General features: G+C 41.8%; 1 protein-coding gene across 1 annotated transcript in view; it reads right to left on the bottom strand.

The window, feature by feature from the left end:
* The window catches only part of EYS (eyes shut homolog), a 1,696,347-nt gene that overhangs the window by 65,883 nt on the left and 1,615,099 nt on the right, over positions 1-15,365 (bottom strand). Inside the window, 2 exon segments of the mRNA XM_032651890.1 lie at positions 9,149-9,293; positions 10,085-10,251. Of these exon segments, the coding sequence (XP_032507781.1) occupies positions 9,149-9,293; positions 10,085-10,251 (312 nt within the window).

Below are 15,365 nucleotides of genomic sequence, written 5' to 3'. Positions count from 1 at the left end.
CATTCTTTTACATGTAGCTGTCCAGTTTTCCCAGCACCACTTATTGAAGAAGCTGTCTTCTCTCCATTGTATATTTTTGCCTCCTTTATTGAAAATAAGGTGATCATATGTGTGTGGGTTTATCTCTGAGCTTTCTAACCTTTTCCATTGATCTATATTTCTGTTTTTGTGCCAGTACCATACTGTCTTGATGACTGTAGCTTTGTAGTATAGTCAGAAGTCAGGGAGCCAGATTCCTCCAGATCTGTTATTCTTTCTCAAGATTGCTTTGGCTACTCCTGGTCTTTTGTGTTTCCATACAAATTGTGAATTTTTTGGCTCTAGTTCTGTGAAAACTGCCAGTGGTAGTTTGATAGGGATTGCATTGAATCTGTAGATTGCTTTGGGTAATATAGTCATTTTCACAATGCTGATTCTTCCAATCCAAGAATATGGTATATCTCTCCATCTGTTTGTATCATCTTTAATTTCTTTCATCAGCGCCTTATAATTTTCTGCATACAGGTCTTTTGTCTCCTTAGGTAGGTTTATTTCTAGGTGTTTTATTCTTTTTGTTGCAATGGTAAATAGGAGTGTTTGCCTAATTTCTCTTTCAGATTTTCCATCATTTATGTATAGGAATGCAAGAGATTTCTGTGCATTAATTTTGTATCCTGCTACTTTACCAAATTCACTGATTAGCTCTAGTAGTCTTCTGGTAGCATCTTTGGGATTCTCTATGTATAGTATCATGTCATCTGCAAACAGTGACAGTTTTTCTTCTTTTCCAATTTGGATTCGTTTTATTTCTTTTTCAAGATGCTTGATATGACTTCAATTTTCTTAAATTGACTGAGGCTTGATTTGTGACCCAATATGATATCCTAGAGAATTTTCCATGAGCACTTGAGAAGAAAGTATATCCTGTTGTTTTTGGATGGAATGTCCTATAAATATCAATTAAGTCCATCTTGTTTAATGTACCATTTAAAGCTTGTGTTTCCTTATTTATTTTCATTATGGATGATGTGTCCACTGGTGAAAGTGAGGGAGTAAAGTCCCATACTATTATTGTGTTACTCTCGATTTCCCCTTTTATGGCTGCTAGCATTTGCCTTATATATTGAAGTGCCCTATGTTGGATGCATAAATAATTACAGTTGTTATATCTTCTTCTTGGATTTATCCCTTGATCATTATGTAGTTTCCTTCTTTGTCTCTTGTAATAGTCTTTATTTTAAAGTCTATTTTTCCTGATATGAGAATTGTTACTCCAGCTTTCTTTGATTTCCATTTGCATGGAATATCTTCTTCCATCCCCTCACTTTCAGTCTGAATGTGTCCCTAGGTCTGAAGTGGGTCTCTTGTAGACAGCATATGTATGGGTCTTGTTTTTGTACCCATTCAGCCAGTCTATATCTTTTGGTTGGAGCATTTAATCCATTTACATTTAAGGTAATTATCAATATGTATGTTCCTATTACCATTTTCTTAAGCGTTTGGGGTTTGTTTTTGTAGGTCTTTTCCTTCTCTTGTTTTTCCTGCCTAGAGAAGTTCCTTTAGCATTTGTTGTAGTGCTGGTTTGGTGGTGTTGAATTCTCTTAACTTTCGCTCTCTGTAAAGGTCTTAATTTATCCTTCGAATCTGAATGAGATCCTTGCTCGGTAGAGTATCTTGGTTGGTAGGTTTTTTCCCTTTCAACACTTTAAATATATCTTGCCACTCCCTTCTGGCCTGTAGAGTTTCTGCTGAAAGATCAGCTGTTAACCTTATGGGGATTCCCTTGTATGTTATTTTTTGCTTTTCCCTTGCTGCTTTTAATATTTTTTCTTTGTACTTAATTTTTGATAATTTGATCAATATATGTCTTGGTGTATTTCTCCTTGGATATATCATGCATGGGGCTCTCTGTGCTTCCTGAACTTGATTTACTATTTCCTTTCCCATGTTAAAGACGTTTTCAACTATAATCTCTTCAAATATTTTCTCAGTCCCTTTTCTTTCCTCTTCTTCTTCTGAGACCCCTCTAATTCAAATGTTGGTGTGTTTAGTGTTATCCCAGATGTCTCTGAGAGTGTCCTTAATTCTTCTCGTTCTTTTTTCTTTATTCTGCTCTGTTGCAGTTATTTCATCTCTTTTATCTTCCAGGTCACTTATCAGCTCTTCTGCCTCAGGTTTTCTGCTATTGATTCCTTGTAGAGAATTTTAAATTTCATTTATTGTGTTGCTCATCGTTTTTTGTTTGCTCTTTAAATCTTCTAGTTCCTTGTTAAAACTTTCTTGTATTTTCTCCATTCTATTTCCAAGGTTTGGGATCATCTTTACTATCATTACTGTGAATTATTTTTCAGGTAGACTGCCTATTTCCTCTTCATTTGGTCCATCTGGTGGGTTTTTACCTTGCTTCTTCATCTGCTGCATATTTCTCTGCCTTCTCATTTTGTTTAATTTACTGTGTTTGGGGTCTCCTTTTCGCAGGCTGCAGGTTTGTAGTTCCCGTTGTTTTTGGTGTCTGCCCCCAGCGGGTGAGGTTGTTTCAGTGACTTGTGTAGGCTTCCTGGTGGAGGGGACTGGTGCCTGTGTTCTGGTGGTGGGGCTGGATCTTGTCTTTCTGGTGGGCAGGACCACATCTCGTCCTGTGATTTGGGGTGTCTCTGAACTTAGTATGGTTTTAGGCAGCCTCTCTGCTAATGGGTAGGGTGTTTTCCTGTCTTGCTAGTTGTTTGGCCTGGGCTATCCAGTACTGGAGCTTGCTGGCTGTTGGGTGGAGCTGGGCCTTAGCACTGAGGTGGAGATCTCTGGGAGAGCTCTTGCCGATTGATATTACGTGGGGATGGGAGGTCTCTGCTGGTCTAGTTTGCTGAACTCAGCTCTGCCACCTCAGAGACTCAGGCCTGACACCAAGCCAGAGCACCATGACCTTGCCAGTCACAAGGCTCAGAAGAAAAGGGAGAAAAAAAGAAAGAAAAATAAATAAATAAAATTATTAAAATTAAAATATATAATAATAAAAATAATTTTAAAAAAGAAGAGGGCAACCAAACCAATAAACAAATCCACCAATGATAACAAGGGCTAAACACTATACCTAAGATAAACATAAAATCAGAAACAAATCAGTTGCAGACAGCAAACCCCATGTCTACAATTGCTCCCAAAGTCCACCTCCTCAATTTGGGATGATTCGTTGTCTATTCAGGTATTCCACAGATGCAGGGTACATCAAGTTGATTGTGGGGTTTTAATTCACTGCTCCTGAGGCTGCTGGGAGAAATTTCCCTTTTTCTTCTTTGTTCACACACCTCCTGGGGTTGAGCTTTGGATTTGGCCCCAGCTCTGTGTGTAGGTTTCCCTCAGGCATCTGTTCCCATCCAGACAGGATGGGGTTAAAGCAGCGGCTGATTAGCGGGCTCTTGCTCATTCAGGCCAGGGGGAGGGAGGGGTACGGTAGTCATAATTGGAATGCAGGGTGAGGCTGCGGCAGCATAGGCTGGCATGACATTGCAACAGCTGTGTTTTCCCCCAGGGAATTTGTTCCTGGATCACAGGACCCTGGCAGTGGCGGGCTGACCAGGCTCCTGGGAGGGGAGGTGTGGATAGTGACCTGTGCTTGCACACAGGCTTCTTGGTGGCTGCAGTAGCAGCCTTAGTGTCTCATGCCCATCTCTGGTGTTCACACCGATAGCGGCAGCTTGTGCCCATCTCTGGAGCTTGTTTAGGTGGTGCTCTGAATCCCCTCTCCTCGTGCACCCTGAAACAATGGTCTCTTGCCTCTCTGGCAGGTCCAGACTTTTTCTCAGACTCCCTCCCAGCTAGCTGTGGTGCACTAGCTCCTTTCAGGCTGTGTTGACACAGACAACCTCAGTCCTCTCCCTGGTGTCTGACCTCCGAAACCGGAGCCTCAGCTCCCAGTCCCCACCTGCCCTGGCAGGTGAGCAGACAAGCCTCTCAGGCTGGTGAGTGCCGGTTGGCACTGATCCTCTGTGCAGGGATCTCTCTGCTTTGCCCTCTGCACCCCTGTTGCTTTGGGCTCCTCTGTGGCTCTGAAGCTTTCTCCCCACGTCCCCCATTTCCACCAATGAAGGGACTTCCTAGTGTATGGAAACTTTTCCTCCTTCAAAACTCTCTCCCAGCAGTGCAGGTCCCATCCCTATTCTTTTGTCTCTGTTTTTTCTTTTGCCATACCCAGGTACATGGGGAGTTTCTTGGCTTTTGGAAAGTCTGAGGTCTTCTGCCAGCATTCAGTAGGTCTTCTGTAAGAGTTGTTTCACATGTAGATATTTTTTCTGATGTATTTGTGGGGAGGAAGGTGATCTCCATATCTTACTCCTATGCCATCTTGAAAGTCCCCTCCTTTTGCTATTTCTAATTAGGGTTGAAAGCCTTTCAATGATTTGTCATTTATAATTTTCCCTTTAAGTTGCTTATTATTTACTGTTTTTCTCTATCTACCTTTTGTCTATACCCTGTTAAACACGTATTTGAAAGACCTTTTTATATAACGAGCACATTAGCTGTTTGTCACATATTGTAAATACTTACTCCAGTTTAATATTTGCTATTTAATTTTGCTTATGGTGTTTTCTTTTTTATTTTTATGTGGAGAAGTTTATAATACTTATGTTGTCACATTTCTCATTTTCTCTCAGGGATTTATCTTTGTACGTATCCTTAGAAAGTTCTTTTCCACACATATAATGTATGATCTTACTTATATGTGGAATGTAAAATTTGCTTTTTGAAGAGTGAAACGCACTCAGAGCAAAAATGTAGGTAGAGGATGGAGTCAGGTGGCTCTGGGTTCAATTACAATCTCTGTCACATAATGGCTAGATGACCCAAATCTAACTGTCAATTTTTCCACCTTTAAAATGAGAACAAATATAACTACTCCATGAGTTAAGAGGAGTAAGAAAATATACATGAACTCGTGGTATAATGCTGGCAATATGTAAGTCTTGTATTCCCTTCCACACTCTCACAAATTCACTATTTCCTTTATTAAAAAATATTTCCTTTCAGAAAAGATTGTGGGATGCTAATATTAAGTTTTTGTAGTTTTTATAATCATACTCTGAAAAAAGCTTTGTTTAAATGACTGTAATATGTATTAATGTCTCAAGTGTTCATTTAAAACAATTTCTCTTTTATATGAATAAATAAAATACTTTTGTTATGAGGAACTGCTAAAATATGTTTTTGGCTAAAAATGTAGCATTGTTATATTTAGAGAAACATTTGGCTAACACTAATAGTTATATGTGTTTATTTCATAGAGAGATGCTTCATGTCAGTCAACATAAGATACAGAGTAAAGGCAATTACAGTGGAAGCCATTTGTAGAATATATATTGTATAATTTCATTCCTATTTATACAGCAGATTAAAGATAATCTGCCTAGTATAGTACCATGCACCAGGTATTCCATGCCTATATCTTGCATGTGATAAAGTGGGTATGAAAAAGACTTTTGGAGCTATGATATTGGAAAGACTGGTGAAGTTCAAAATAAGTGATAGCTTTTTTTCTGACAGTAAGAGAATTTGTAAATTATTGCAGTGAACTCATTACTCTTCTCTTATGGGCTCTAGTTTGAAAAATCTCATGGAATTAAAAAAGAGAGAGAGAGGGACAGACAGACAGAGACAGAAAAAGAAAAGTTGAAACAGCCAGAAACTGCATGTACTAATGGTATGGGGCATTTTCGGGCTGGAATAACATCTTTACAGCATTGTCAATAAATCTGAATCTATTTTATGTCCACACTACTCAGTTGAGTAATGCTTAATAATCCCTGTATCAATGAATACTAGCTGCTGTGACACTGGAATAATCGATAGATAGGATAATAGATTTCCCCATGTTCATACTAGTCAAAAGTAATTTTTAATTCTACATCAGAATTAAATAGGTCTGACGGTGAAAGTAACAGATCTTAGAACACTGATGAAAGCTATGGTTCTCCTCTCCAGAAAAATGCACACACAATTGTGTGTGTGATTTCAGGGGACTGAGACACACTGAATCTCATCCATGAACCTCAACCTGAGAACCCTATGTCTTTAGGGAAGAGGGAAGAATCCCTCTTATTAGGACAGGAAAACAGTAAGACCCTCTGTGCCTGGCATATGTAGATTTTTTAATCTGGAGAAGGGTTAAATAACCTCTTCATGAACATGAAAGGCTATAGGGAGAATAATGGCTCATTAAAAACATTTCCAGAACAAAAGCAAAAGGGCTTGATCAACAGAAAGAATTTGTATTTTAGGCTGAGAACTTCTGGATTAGATTTATGTATCTGGAGTGTTTAGAGAAATGTGAAAGCCTAGGTCATATATTCTTTTACTGTGTGTGATTTAATCATCATTCTAAAGACAAATGTGATAATCTTAACCTAATTATTAAATTCTTCCATAAAACTTTGTATTTGCTTTGTTATGATTGATTAATATAGTGGCTTCCAAATCTGGGGAGGCTCATTGAAATGCAAATTTTTAGACCCTCATCATAGAGATTTCACTTAAGCAGGGTCCAGAAATCTATATTTTAAAGTCACCTTGTATCACTCTTTAAAGCCAGTGAGATCAGCTCTGGGGAATCAGGTTTATAGTACAGTTGTGATCTGGTCATGATGATAGGGTGGTACTACTTGTCTATAATTTGCAGTACATAATAATGGCTAGTTTATGATGGAGGAGGTGCAGACATTGAGGAAGGGTTCAAGAGACAAATGATAAAATTAAGGGCTAAGCTAAGGTCCTGGAGTTTCCATAAGACTGTGGATTAAGTGGCAATTCCAAGAACACCTGCCCAAGATTTTCATCCTAAGAAGCTTGGCATGCTTCCAGACCTGTCAATGTAGTTATTTCTGTCAGAAGAAGGGCCAGCTGTGTATGTGCTGAGTGTAGGCTCATTAACAGACTTAAGGAGAAAATGACAGGTATTGAGGAAAGCCAGTCTTTGTTCTTGTTAACAGGATGTGAAGGAAAGTTCCTAATTGAAGGGGAAGAAAACAAGACAACAGGAAACCAGGAAATGTTAGACTTTGATAACTTTGAAAGCTTCAAGTCCTCTGACAGTAGGATGGAATACCACTAATAGCTAACATTTATTGTGTTTATCATGTACTGGTTTCTGGTATAAGCACTTAACATAATTATTTTACTTAATTGATTAACTTACAAGCACCCTATGGTGTAGGTTTTTTTTTTTTTTTTTTTTTAACAGAGGAGAAAATGGAGGCATAGAGAGTATAAATAACAGGCTAAAAGTCACACAGCTACTACCTGGCAGAGCCTGGATCTGAAGGCAGCGTGACTAGAGCCAGAGCCACGTCTGTGAGGCAGAGAAAGAGGAGCAAAGGTTTGACTGGAGCTGGGTCTCCTCCTACCACTGGCACCATCATCATTGCTAACTTACTGAGAGCTCTAAGCTCTGTGCTCTCTCTCCGTTAGCTCACTCTTGGAACTAGAGAAGTGCTGTGACTGTCCCATTTTACAGCTGAGGCACAGTGAGTCACGAGGAGGTTGGTTGACTCACCAGGGTCATGGAGCTTGTAGGTGGCAGAGGGGACACATATCCAGACAGTTGGGTTCCAGAATCCACACTCGTATGCTTGATTATATCCAGAATATTTACAGAAGAAGTGTGTGTGGGAACAAATGATAACAGTTTTTGATGACCCCCAACAAGGTCTCTGTTTCATTGAGTGGAAGATGTGCTTTCTTTCACATTTATAAATTTACCCATTCTTTTCTTTGAATATAATGTTTTAAAAACTCATTGATTTGTTTTGCCCTTCAGATGATCTCCTGCAGTGAAAGAACTGTTGAGCATTGAGCATAGAGCCTTAATATGCTTTAAACTATTCTTTAAGACACTCTTCTGAGAATCGGCACGGATTATATATTCAAAGAAAAAGTTTCTTTGAGAGCCTTGGCAGAATGAACTAGTTTTACTGGAAACCGACCTTGTATTATGTTGGATTAGCTGTGTTGTTTTCATGTTTCAAGTACATGGCATCCTGCATCTGTGTTTAGGCAGAAGTCAGTGGGGGTGGGGAGAATGGGGTTGCCAGGCAGCCAGAGAACTCAAGTGCCCCAAATGCATCACATCTTGGTCCCTAAACCTGGGCTCCTGATGGACAGTAGGCTGGTCATGGGTGAGTGGCTTAGGACACTACAACGAACAGCCCCCTGGCCAAATATTCTGGGACTAGGAGCCACCAAAAAGCTTATTTTCACCAAATGTATTATTATAACAATTCAAAACATGCCTTTATGTGATAACTCCACTATGAATCAGCTTTATAGGCAAGGTCTGAGTCTATGTTCCTTTTTGAACACAGGAGACAGGCTATGGCAATACGATTGTCCAAGTGTGGTGTTTTCTCTTAATCCCCTTGGCCTCTGGTGACCTCCGTGGGCCATATCTTCGTGGTGTGGATAGGTGGCAGCCATCTGTCCATCATCTTTTATATCAAGTACATTCCAAAGATAGATGGAGTTTCAATTTTTACGGTGACTCCATGAGGTCTACCCTACTTACTCTATATTAAAAAACACCCTATATAAAAATGACACACAGGGCTTCCCTGGTGGCGCAGTGGTTGAGAGTCCACCTGCCAATGCAGGGGACACAGGTTCATGCCCCGGTCCGGGAGGATCCCACATGCTGTGGAGCGGCTGGACCCGTGAGCCGTGGCCGCTGGGCCTGCGCATCCGGAGCCTGTGCTCCACAACGGGGGAGGCCACAACAGTGAGAGGCCCATGTACCGCAAAAATGACCCACAATCCTGACCCCCCATATCATGCTCTACTTGTCCTTTTCCCCCCACATAATTTATTACCTTATACTACTATATAATTTATTTATTTACTATATTTAGTGTTTATTGTCTGTTCCCGCCTTTATCCAACTGGAATGTAAATTCACGAGTGCAGGAATCCTAGTTTTGTTCACTGAAACACCCTAACACCTAGTACATAGGTAGTTAAGTGGTTAATAAACAGTGAATGAATGTTTTCCATTAAAATCTAGCTGATCAAGTCTGATTAGAAAGCAATCCTCACTGCTGGTTTTAGAACTAGAAATATACTCTTAAAAATTTTTTTCTTTTCTCAAATTTTGAGACAAGTAGGTATAGTGTAAAATCCGTCCATGTCTTACCTTGAAAGCCATTTTTAAAATCGGCTCCATTCGGTAGGAGATCTGGAGTGTATTCACTGTAGCCACCTACATAAAACTGACTGAAGACATTGAGACCAACCAGTTTTCCTGGAGAGATGATGGATTTATTTTGCTGATCATCTACCTTCAAAAGGAAAAAAATTCAAAGCTTATTAAAAAAGAAATTGATTCCCCAGGGTGAACTGTTAAGATACTCTTTCGTTATTTCCCATTAACTTGGCATGAACACTTACACACACCTGAATTTTGAAGAACTCATAAACACTTTACCACTTAATTCTCTGCTTCTTCACTGGTGTCTGTTACTATGATATAGCTAGCAGTCATGGTTCTGCATCTCAATCAACATCACAGTTCTTCAAAGATTAGGAGCTGGCAGTCCGTTGGGTCTCCTCCATCTGGCCTTACCTCCGTCTCATATCCGTTCTCAAATGACCACCAGTCATTTATCAGCAAATGGAAACTGACCACGGCACCCAGCCCCCTTCTTAAATTTCTTGGTAGCTCTCCAGATGCAAATCTAAACTATTTAGATAAGTCCTTTGATGATACAGACCTTGTCTTTCTCCAGCCACACCTTTCACTTCCCTCGCCTGAAAACCACCAAGAACTACTGATGTTCCTTAAGCCCACGCTCGCCATGCTTCTTTTTCCGAACTGCTATTTACGCCAGTGTCACCTCTTTTGAGAAGCATTCCCTGAATCTTCTCTCTCACCTTGTTTATGTTAGTCATCCTCTAATTTATCCCCACACCACTTAACTGCAACACCCCCTAGTCTTCTGTTTTGTGTGCTAGTCTGTGAAATTCATGGGGGCAGGCGGCCCGGCTCTTTCACCTCTGTCCCTCAGCACAGATCGGATAATAGAGTAGCACGCAGTAAGATTGTGGGACAGATGGAGGGATGACCCTTTACCTTCAGCCAGCCTGCTCGGAAGGACCTCCCCAGAAGGACCGTGTGGATCCCATGGCTCAGATCGAGGGGATCGCTGCTGACACTTGCTGTGCCAGATCCCAGGTTGTAACTGTAAACCACGCGGCCGCTGCGCAGACCCACGGCCAGGAAGTCATCACCACTCAGCCCTGGAAGGAGAAAAGGCAGAGGGAAGGCCCACTGAGAGGAAACCCAGGAGGCTAGGCAGCTTCTTCACCCTCTGGCTCTGAGTCACAGACCCGAACAGTGAGTTATAACCCACGTGTAACTTCTCATCTGCACTCAGGTGTGTGTGGAACTGCGTATTGTTATCCAAACCCACAGACTCTGTCTGAGCATGAGGGTTCTGGTCAACCCGGAGGAATGCTCAATAACTAAAAAGTGGGAATTAAAATGTCCTTCTTGTCTAAATGAAATTATGTACTTCAGCATAATTAGAACTTCACAGTGGAGTAAAAACCTGCTTTGGTACTGAACGAGATTCAAATGATTGAGCTAACCTAGCATCAGCTTTGAATTTCTCTCTGTGGTTTGAGGTGAGTATAAAGAAGATTTCTTTCTATAGTTGCGGAGTGTGTTCCAATTGTTCCGTTGCAAAAGCTCTCAACCACACCCCCATGACTAGTTCAAGGCTGGCTCTTTCTGCATTCCCTATTTGCCCTCTCCCTGCCCTAGTCCAGGGCCATTCATGCATCACACCGAGTTGCAGAACCCCGAACACTCAGGATGCAGCTCATAGGGACCCATGGGGAAGGGCAGGTGGTTGGGAGAGTCCTGGCATCGGGCACTAAGGGAAGATCCTGGAAGTAGGTTTGGTGGCTTTAGGAATGTCTGGGATGGTCAGTGGTGTGGGTACTTGCAGATGGGCAGTACACACATAGGTTAAGGCAGAGCTTCTAGAGATCGATGGGGGCAAGAGGTCTATGGACAGCATAGAGAAAATACATCACCCTGTTTCTCAAAGGTGTGTTTGTGGACCTTAAAACTGAAGCTTGCTGGTCATAGAATTGAGGCAAGGACTTCTGCTTGGGGGAAGAATAAGGACCCCATAGAAGTAAGAAGTTTAATCACAGAGCAAAAAGCAGAAGTGAGTCCTTGGATGTGGGCAAATTTGGGTGTGTACAGCACCCCTCTGCATTTCTAAGGGTGATACCTTGTCTGCTTCCTCGGCTTCTCTTGGTTGTTAGGCTGATAAAGGTAAAGGAGAGGAAAAAATCTGCAGGGCTGCCGTTTCCAGATAATGTAAGGAGGTGGGTTTCCTAAAGCACTTGAAAGCAGAAGGCTGAAGTGTTACTTAGAGATGCTTGAACTCTGCCACTGCCTTTTTCATGGGTCTGCTGTGAACCTTGAGCTGGGTTATTTTGGAAGCGCCTTATGTGAGAGCCATTGTTAAGCATGTCGGGAACTTCCAGCAAATCTCTCTCTGTCTCTCTGGTGATTTCTTCCCACCTGCAGTGCTGTGGCAGGTTAGCTGGGCTGAGAATTTAAAATAGGGAGAACTCCCAGGGGAAAGCATACATTCAGGAAGGCAGTTAGAAAGGAGAGAAAGCACCCCTAGAGGCTGGAGGCAATGTCTCAGGAAGGTTTTGGAGTGCAGACGGGAAAAGTGTGGGGGAGAGAAGGGGACAGCAGGGTCCTCCTGTGGCTGCGAATGGGGCTCTTTGAGAGATTTTAGTGGCATCTGAATCGTCTTTGCAAATTGTTCAGGATGTTGGGACGGAGACGGTGTTCTGTGGACTGAGCTGGTGGTGGGAAAGCAGATCTACCTGAGCCTCACCCTTCTTTCCTTCCCGACCTGTTGCCATTCCTCTGTTCTGAGTCCCTGGCAGCCCATTTCATGCCAGAAACAACTTTACCCTCAAAGTCCTCACAGAGTTGGCTCAGGTGCCATGGGAAGTGGAGAAGAAGCAGCAGGGCATCGGGGACAGTCATTGTAACAGTATGGGGAGAAGGTTAGGGCAGTTACAAGGAGGTGATTTTGAATTGGCTTCTGAGCTAACCCATAAAACGACCCAAAAGAATTTGCTAGGTGGGTGAGAAGACGGATGTTCGAGGCTGAGGAAATAACTTTGCAAAACCCCAGGAGGGGCAAGGACATGGTGTCCTTAGGGAGCTTCCGGGAGCTGGGTGGGGATGGCGTTAAGTGTATGTGCGGGAAAGAGACATGTACTTAAGGGCCTCTTAACTGCAGTGAATGTTTAAATACTTTACGGGAGACTCTTTTTTTACAGAGGCCATGAAAGGATTTTGAATGAGAGAATTACATTAGATATGGCCTTTAGAGGACTCTCATAGCAGAGGTGCAGATAGAACTCAGAGGCAGATAGTGAACCTCATTGGAAGGTCATCTAAGTGACTCAGGAGAGGAAGATTAACGTCTAAATAGATCAAGGCAGTGGCAGAGGGGACAGAAAAAAAGGGGAGGAATTTGTGTGTGATTTGGAAAGAAACTTTGAAGGATGGGTCCATTTGGAGTGAAGAGTTGAGAAAGAGGAGGAGTTTGGGGCAGTTCTGAAGAGTCTGGTTTACAGAGCTGGGGGGGTGGGGAATGGCCGGAGCCTGGAAAGGAGGGTCGGGGAAAGGAGGCTGACTCTAGTTTATAGATGCTTCTGCCCACAGACACATCCCAGGGTGTAGACGTGGAGATGCACTAGGAGGCAGGGATAAGGAAGAGCCAGGGAGCAAATCAGACCATGAAGCAGATGACAGCATTGTATCTGCAAGCCATGGGTCTATTAGGGTTGCCTCTGCACTCCTAATCTGGACCTCCCCTCAGCACCCTGGTGGGTGACGACAGAGTAGATAAGGAAAGAGAAGCAGCTGACTACCAGGGCTGGTGCTGGGAAGGTGAACAGTATTTTAGGGACTTCGAATTGCTCTGAGGTGGTGTTTTGCAAACCAGGAAGTCCATCACGATCACTCAGGGAGCTTATCAAAAATACAGATTCTAGAAGCTACCTTATACGACTTGTATGAGAATCTTTGAAGCTAGGTTCTGGAAATATTTCTTTTTTAATAGGCTTCCATCTGTTTATGAAGCCTGACGGATGTTAATAAATTTAGGAGGGTCGGGGCATGTGACCTGTGCTGTCACACAGGGCTTTGTGTTCAGAAGGGCTTGATTTAATGCTCCACTGTCACTTCTTGAAATTCTTTGAACTGTGCTGTGAAAATGTCCATGAGACAACAGAGCATAAGCTGGAACACAGGCAATACACACACAACATGCATGTTTGTTGTTTCTTGCCACCCCGTTCATATGTAGTGTTTGTGACGTCTCATGAGAACAGAATTCCCCCAAAACTGGGATGTACTTAGGAGCTGGTGATGAGAAGGAAGGAATTAGAGTAATTATGCTGCAAGTGGTAAAAGAGGGAGGAAGGAACGATGGGAGTTAACTTTAGATGAAGAGCAGTTAAGAGTAACAAGATCTAGGAAGTGAATAAAAATCCTTTTAGAATGTACAGAAAAAAACCAACACAAATTTGGTCTCTTTCTGGCTAGGAAGAAGAGATGTAACTCAGTTCCATAAATCCTATTAAGCAGAGAGCTTTGAAGGGGTTGTGTTATGGTGAGTTGTAATTAACATTATAACAACTCATGATACTGGTTAGAGGAAATTTCATGGGTGAAGATGAGATGCTGAGGCCAGAATAGCATCTGGCCTCATCACAGGCAGAGGCCAGTGGAATGGAAGCAAGAGCTTCATCTAGGTGAGGAGAGGGATAGTGGTGAGGGCAACGATGATGGAGAATGGAAACAAAGTGAAGGATGCTGCCATGACATTTTGGAAGAAAAGACCAAAGAGGTTGAGACAAAGAGTTGCCAGGTCACTCGAACCTTCTCATATGGTCCTTAGAAGTGTGTGGTGCACTAGGGATGATGGTGGTGAAGGTCATAGATTCTAAATATATTGTTTAAAATCTTGGGAAGGAAAATAAAACACTTGTGTCATAGGCATGTGGTTATAATTAAGTTTATGGCATTTTGTTCCCTAAATTATTTAGAAGACTTTATTGGATTTGTTTGTTTGTGGTTTGTTTCTTCTACTATTTATATCAGTGGTTCTCCAACCTGGCTGGACCTTCTTTTTTTTTTTTTTAACATCTTTATTGGAGTATAATTGCTTTACAATGGTGTGTCAGTTTCTGCTTTATAACAAAGTGAATCAGTTATACATATACATATATCCCCATATCTCTTCCCTCTTGCATCTTCCTTCCTCCCACCCCCCCTATCCCACCCCTCTAGGTGGACCCAAAGCACTGAGTGATCTCCCTGTGCTATGTGGCAGCTTCCCACTAGCTATCTATTTTACGTTTGGTAGTATATATATGTCCATGCCACTCTCTCACTTTGTCCCAGCTTACCCTTCCCCCTCCCCATATCCTCAAGTCCATTCTCTAGTAGGTCTACATTTTTATTCCCGTCTTGCCCCTAGGTTCTTCATGACCCTTTTTTTTTTTTTTAGATTCCATACATATGTGTTAGCATATGGTATTTGTTTTTCTCTTTCTGACTTACTTCACTCTGTATGACAGACTCTAGTTCCAATCACCTCACTACAAATAACTCAATTTCGTTTCTCTTTATGGCTGAGTAATATTCCATTGTATATGTGTGCCACATCTTCTTTATCCATTCATCTGTTGATGGACACTTCCATATCCTGGCTATGGTAAATAGTGCTGCAATGAATGTAGTGGCAAATGCCTTTTTTGAATTATGGTTTTCTCAGGGTATATGCTAAGTACTGGGATTGCTGAGTCATATGGTAGTTCTATTTTTAGTTTTTTAAGGAACCTCCATACTGTTCTCCATAGTGGCTGTATCAATTTACATTCCCACCAACACTGATTTAATCCACAGGCATGGACAGGAAGGGGAAATCTATTATATAGGAGGGAGGAAGGGTATAAAAGGCTTCCAATAGTAAGCCCAGGAAAAATGGTGCAGGTCAGTTTGACCTGAAGGAAAAAGAGAGATACAAAACAGAGAGGGAAAATAGGCAGAACAGTGCAACAATCCTTTCTGCCTTAGGGTAATTCTAGTAGAGTTCTTACCAGAAGAAACATGCAAACTAAGTAACGGTAATTAGAGATGGTCTAATTAGCTTCACCTGGAAAGAAGGCCTGGTGAAGAGTAGCTAGTAGCTGGAGCCATTGATTCATTAAGTCCTCAAAAGGAAGAATAAAACATGGTTAAAAGCACTAACTCAGACCTGTGCATGGGAGAGAATTCCTGGGGGCACATGTCCTGCCAT

The sequence above is a fragment of the Phocoena sinus genome, chromosome 12 (genome assembly GCF_008692025.1).
Source record: "Phocoena sinus isolate mPhoSin1 chromosome 12, mPhoSin1.pri, whole genome shotgun sequence".
Classification (NCBI taxonomy): domain Eukaryota; kingdom Metazoa; phylum Chordata; class Mammalia; order Artiodactyla; family Phocoenidae; genus Phocoena; species Phocoena sinus.
This window is presented reverse-complemented; position numbering and strand designations above follow the sequence as displayed.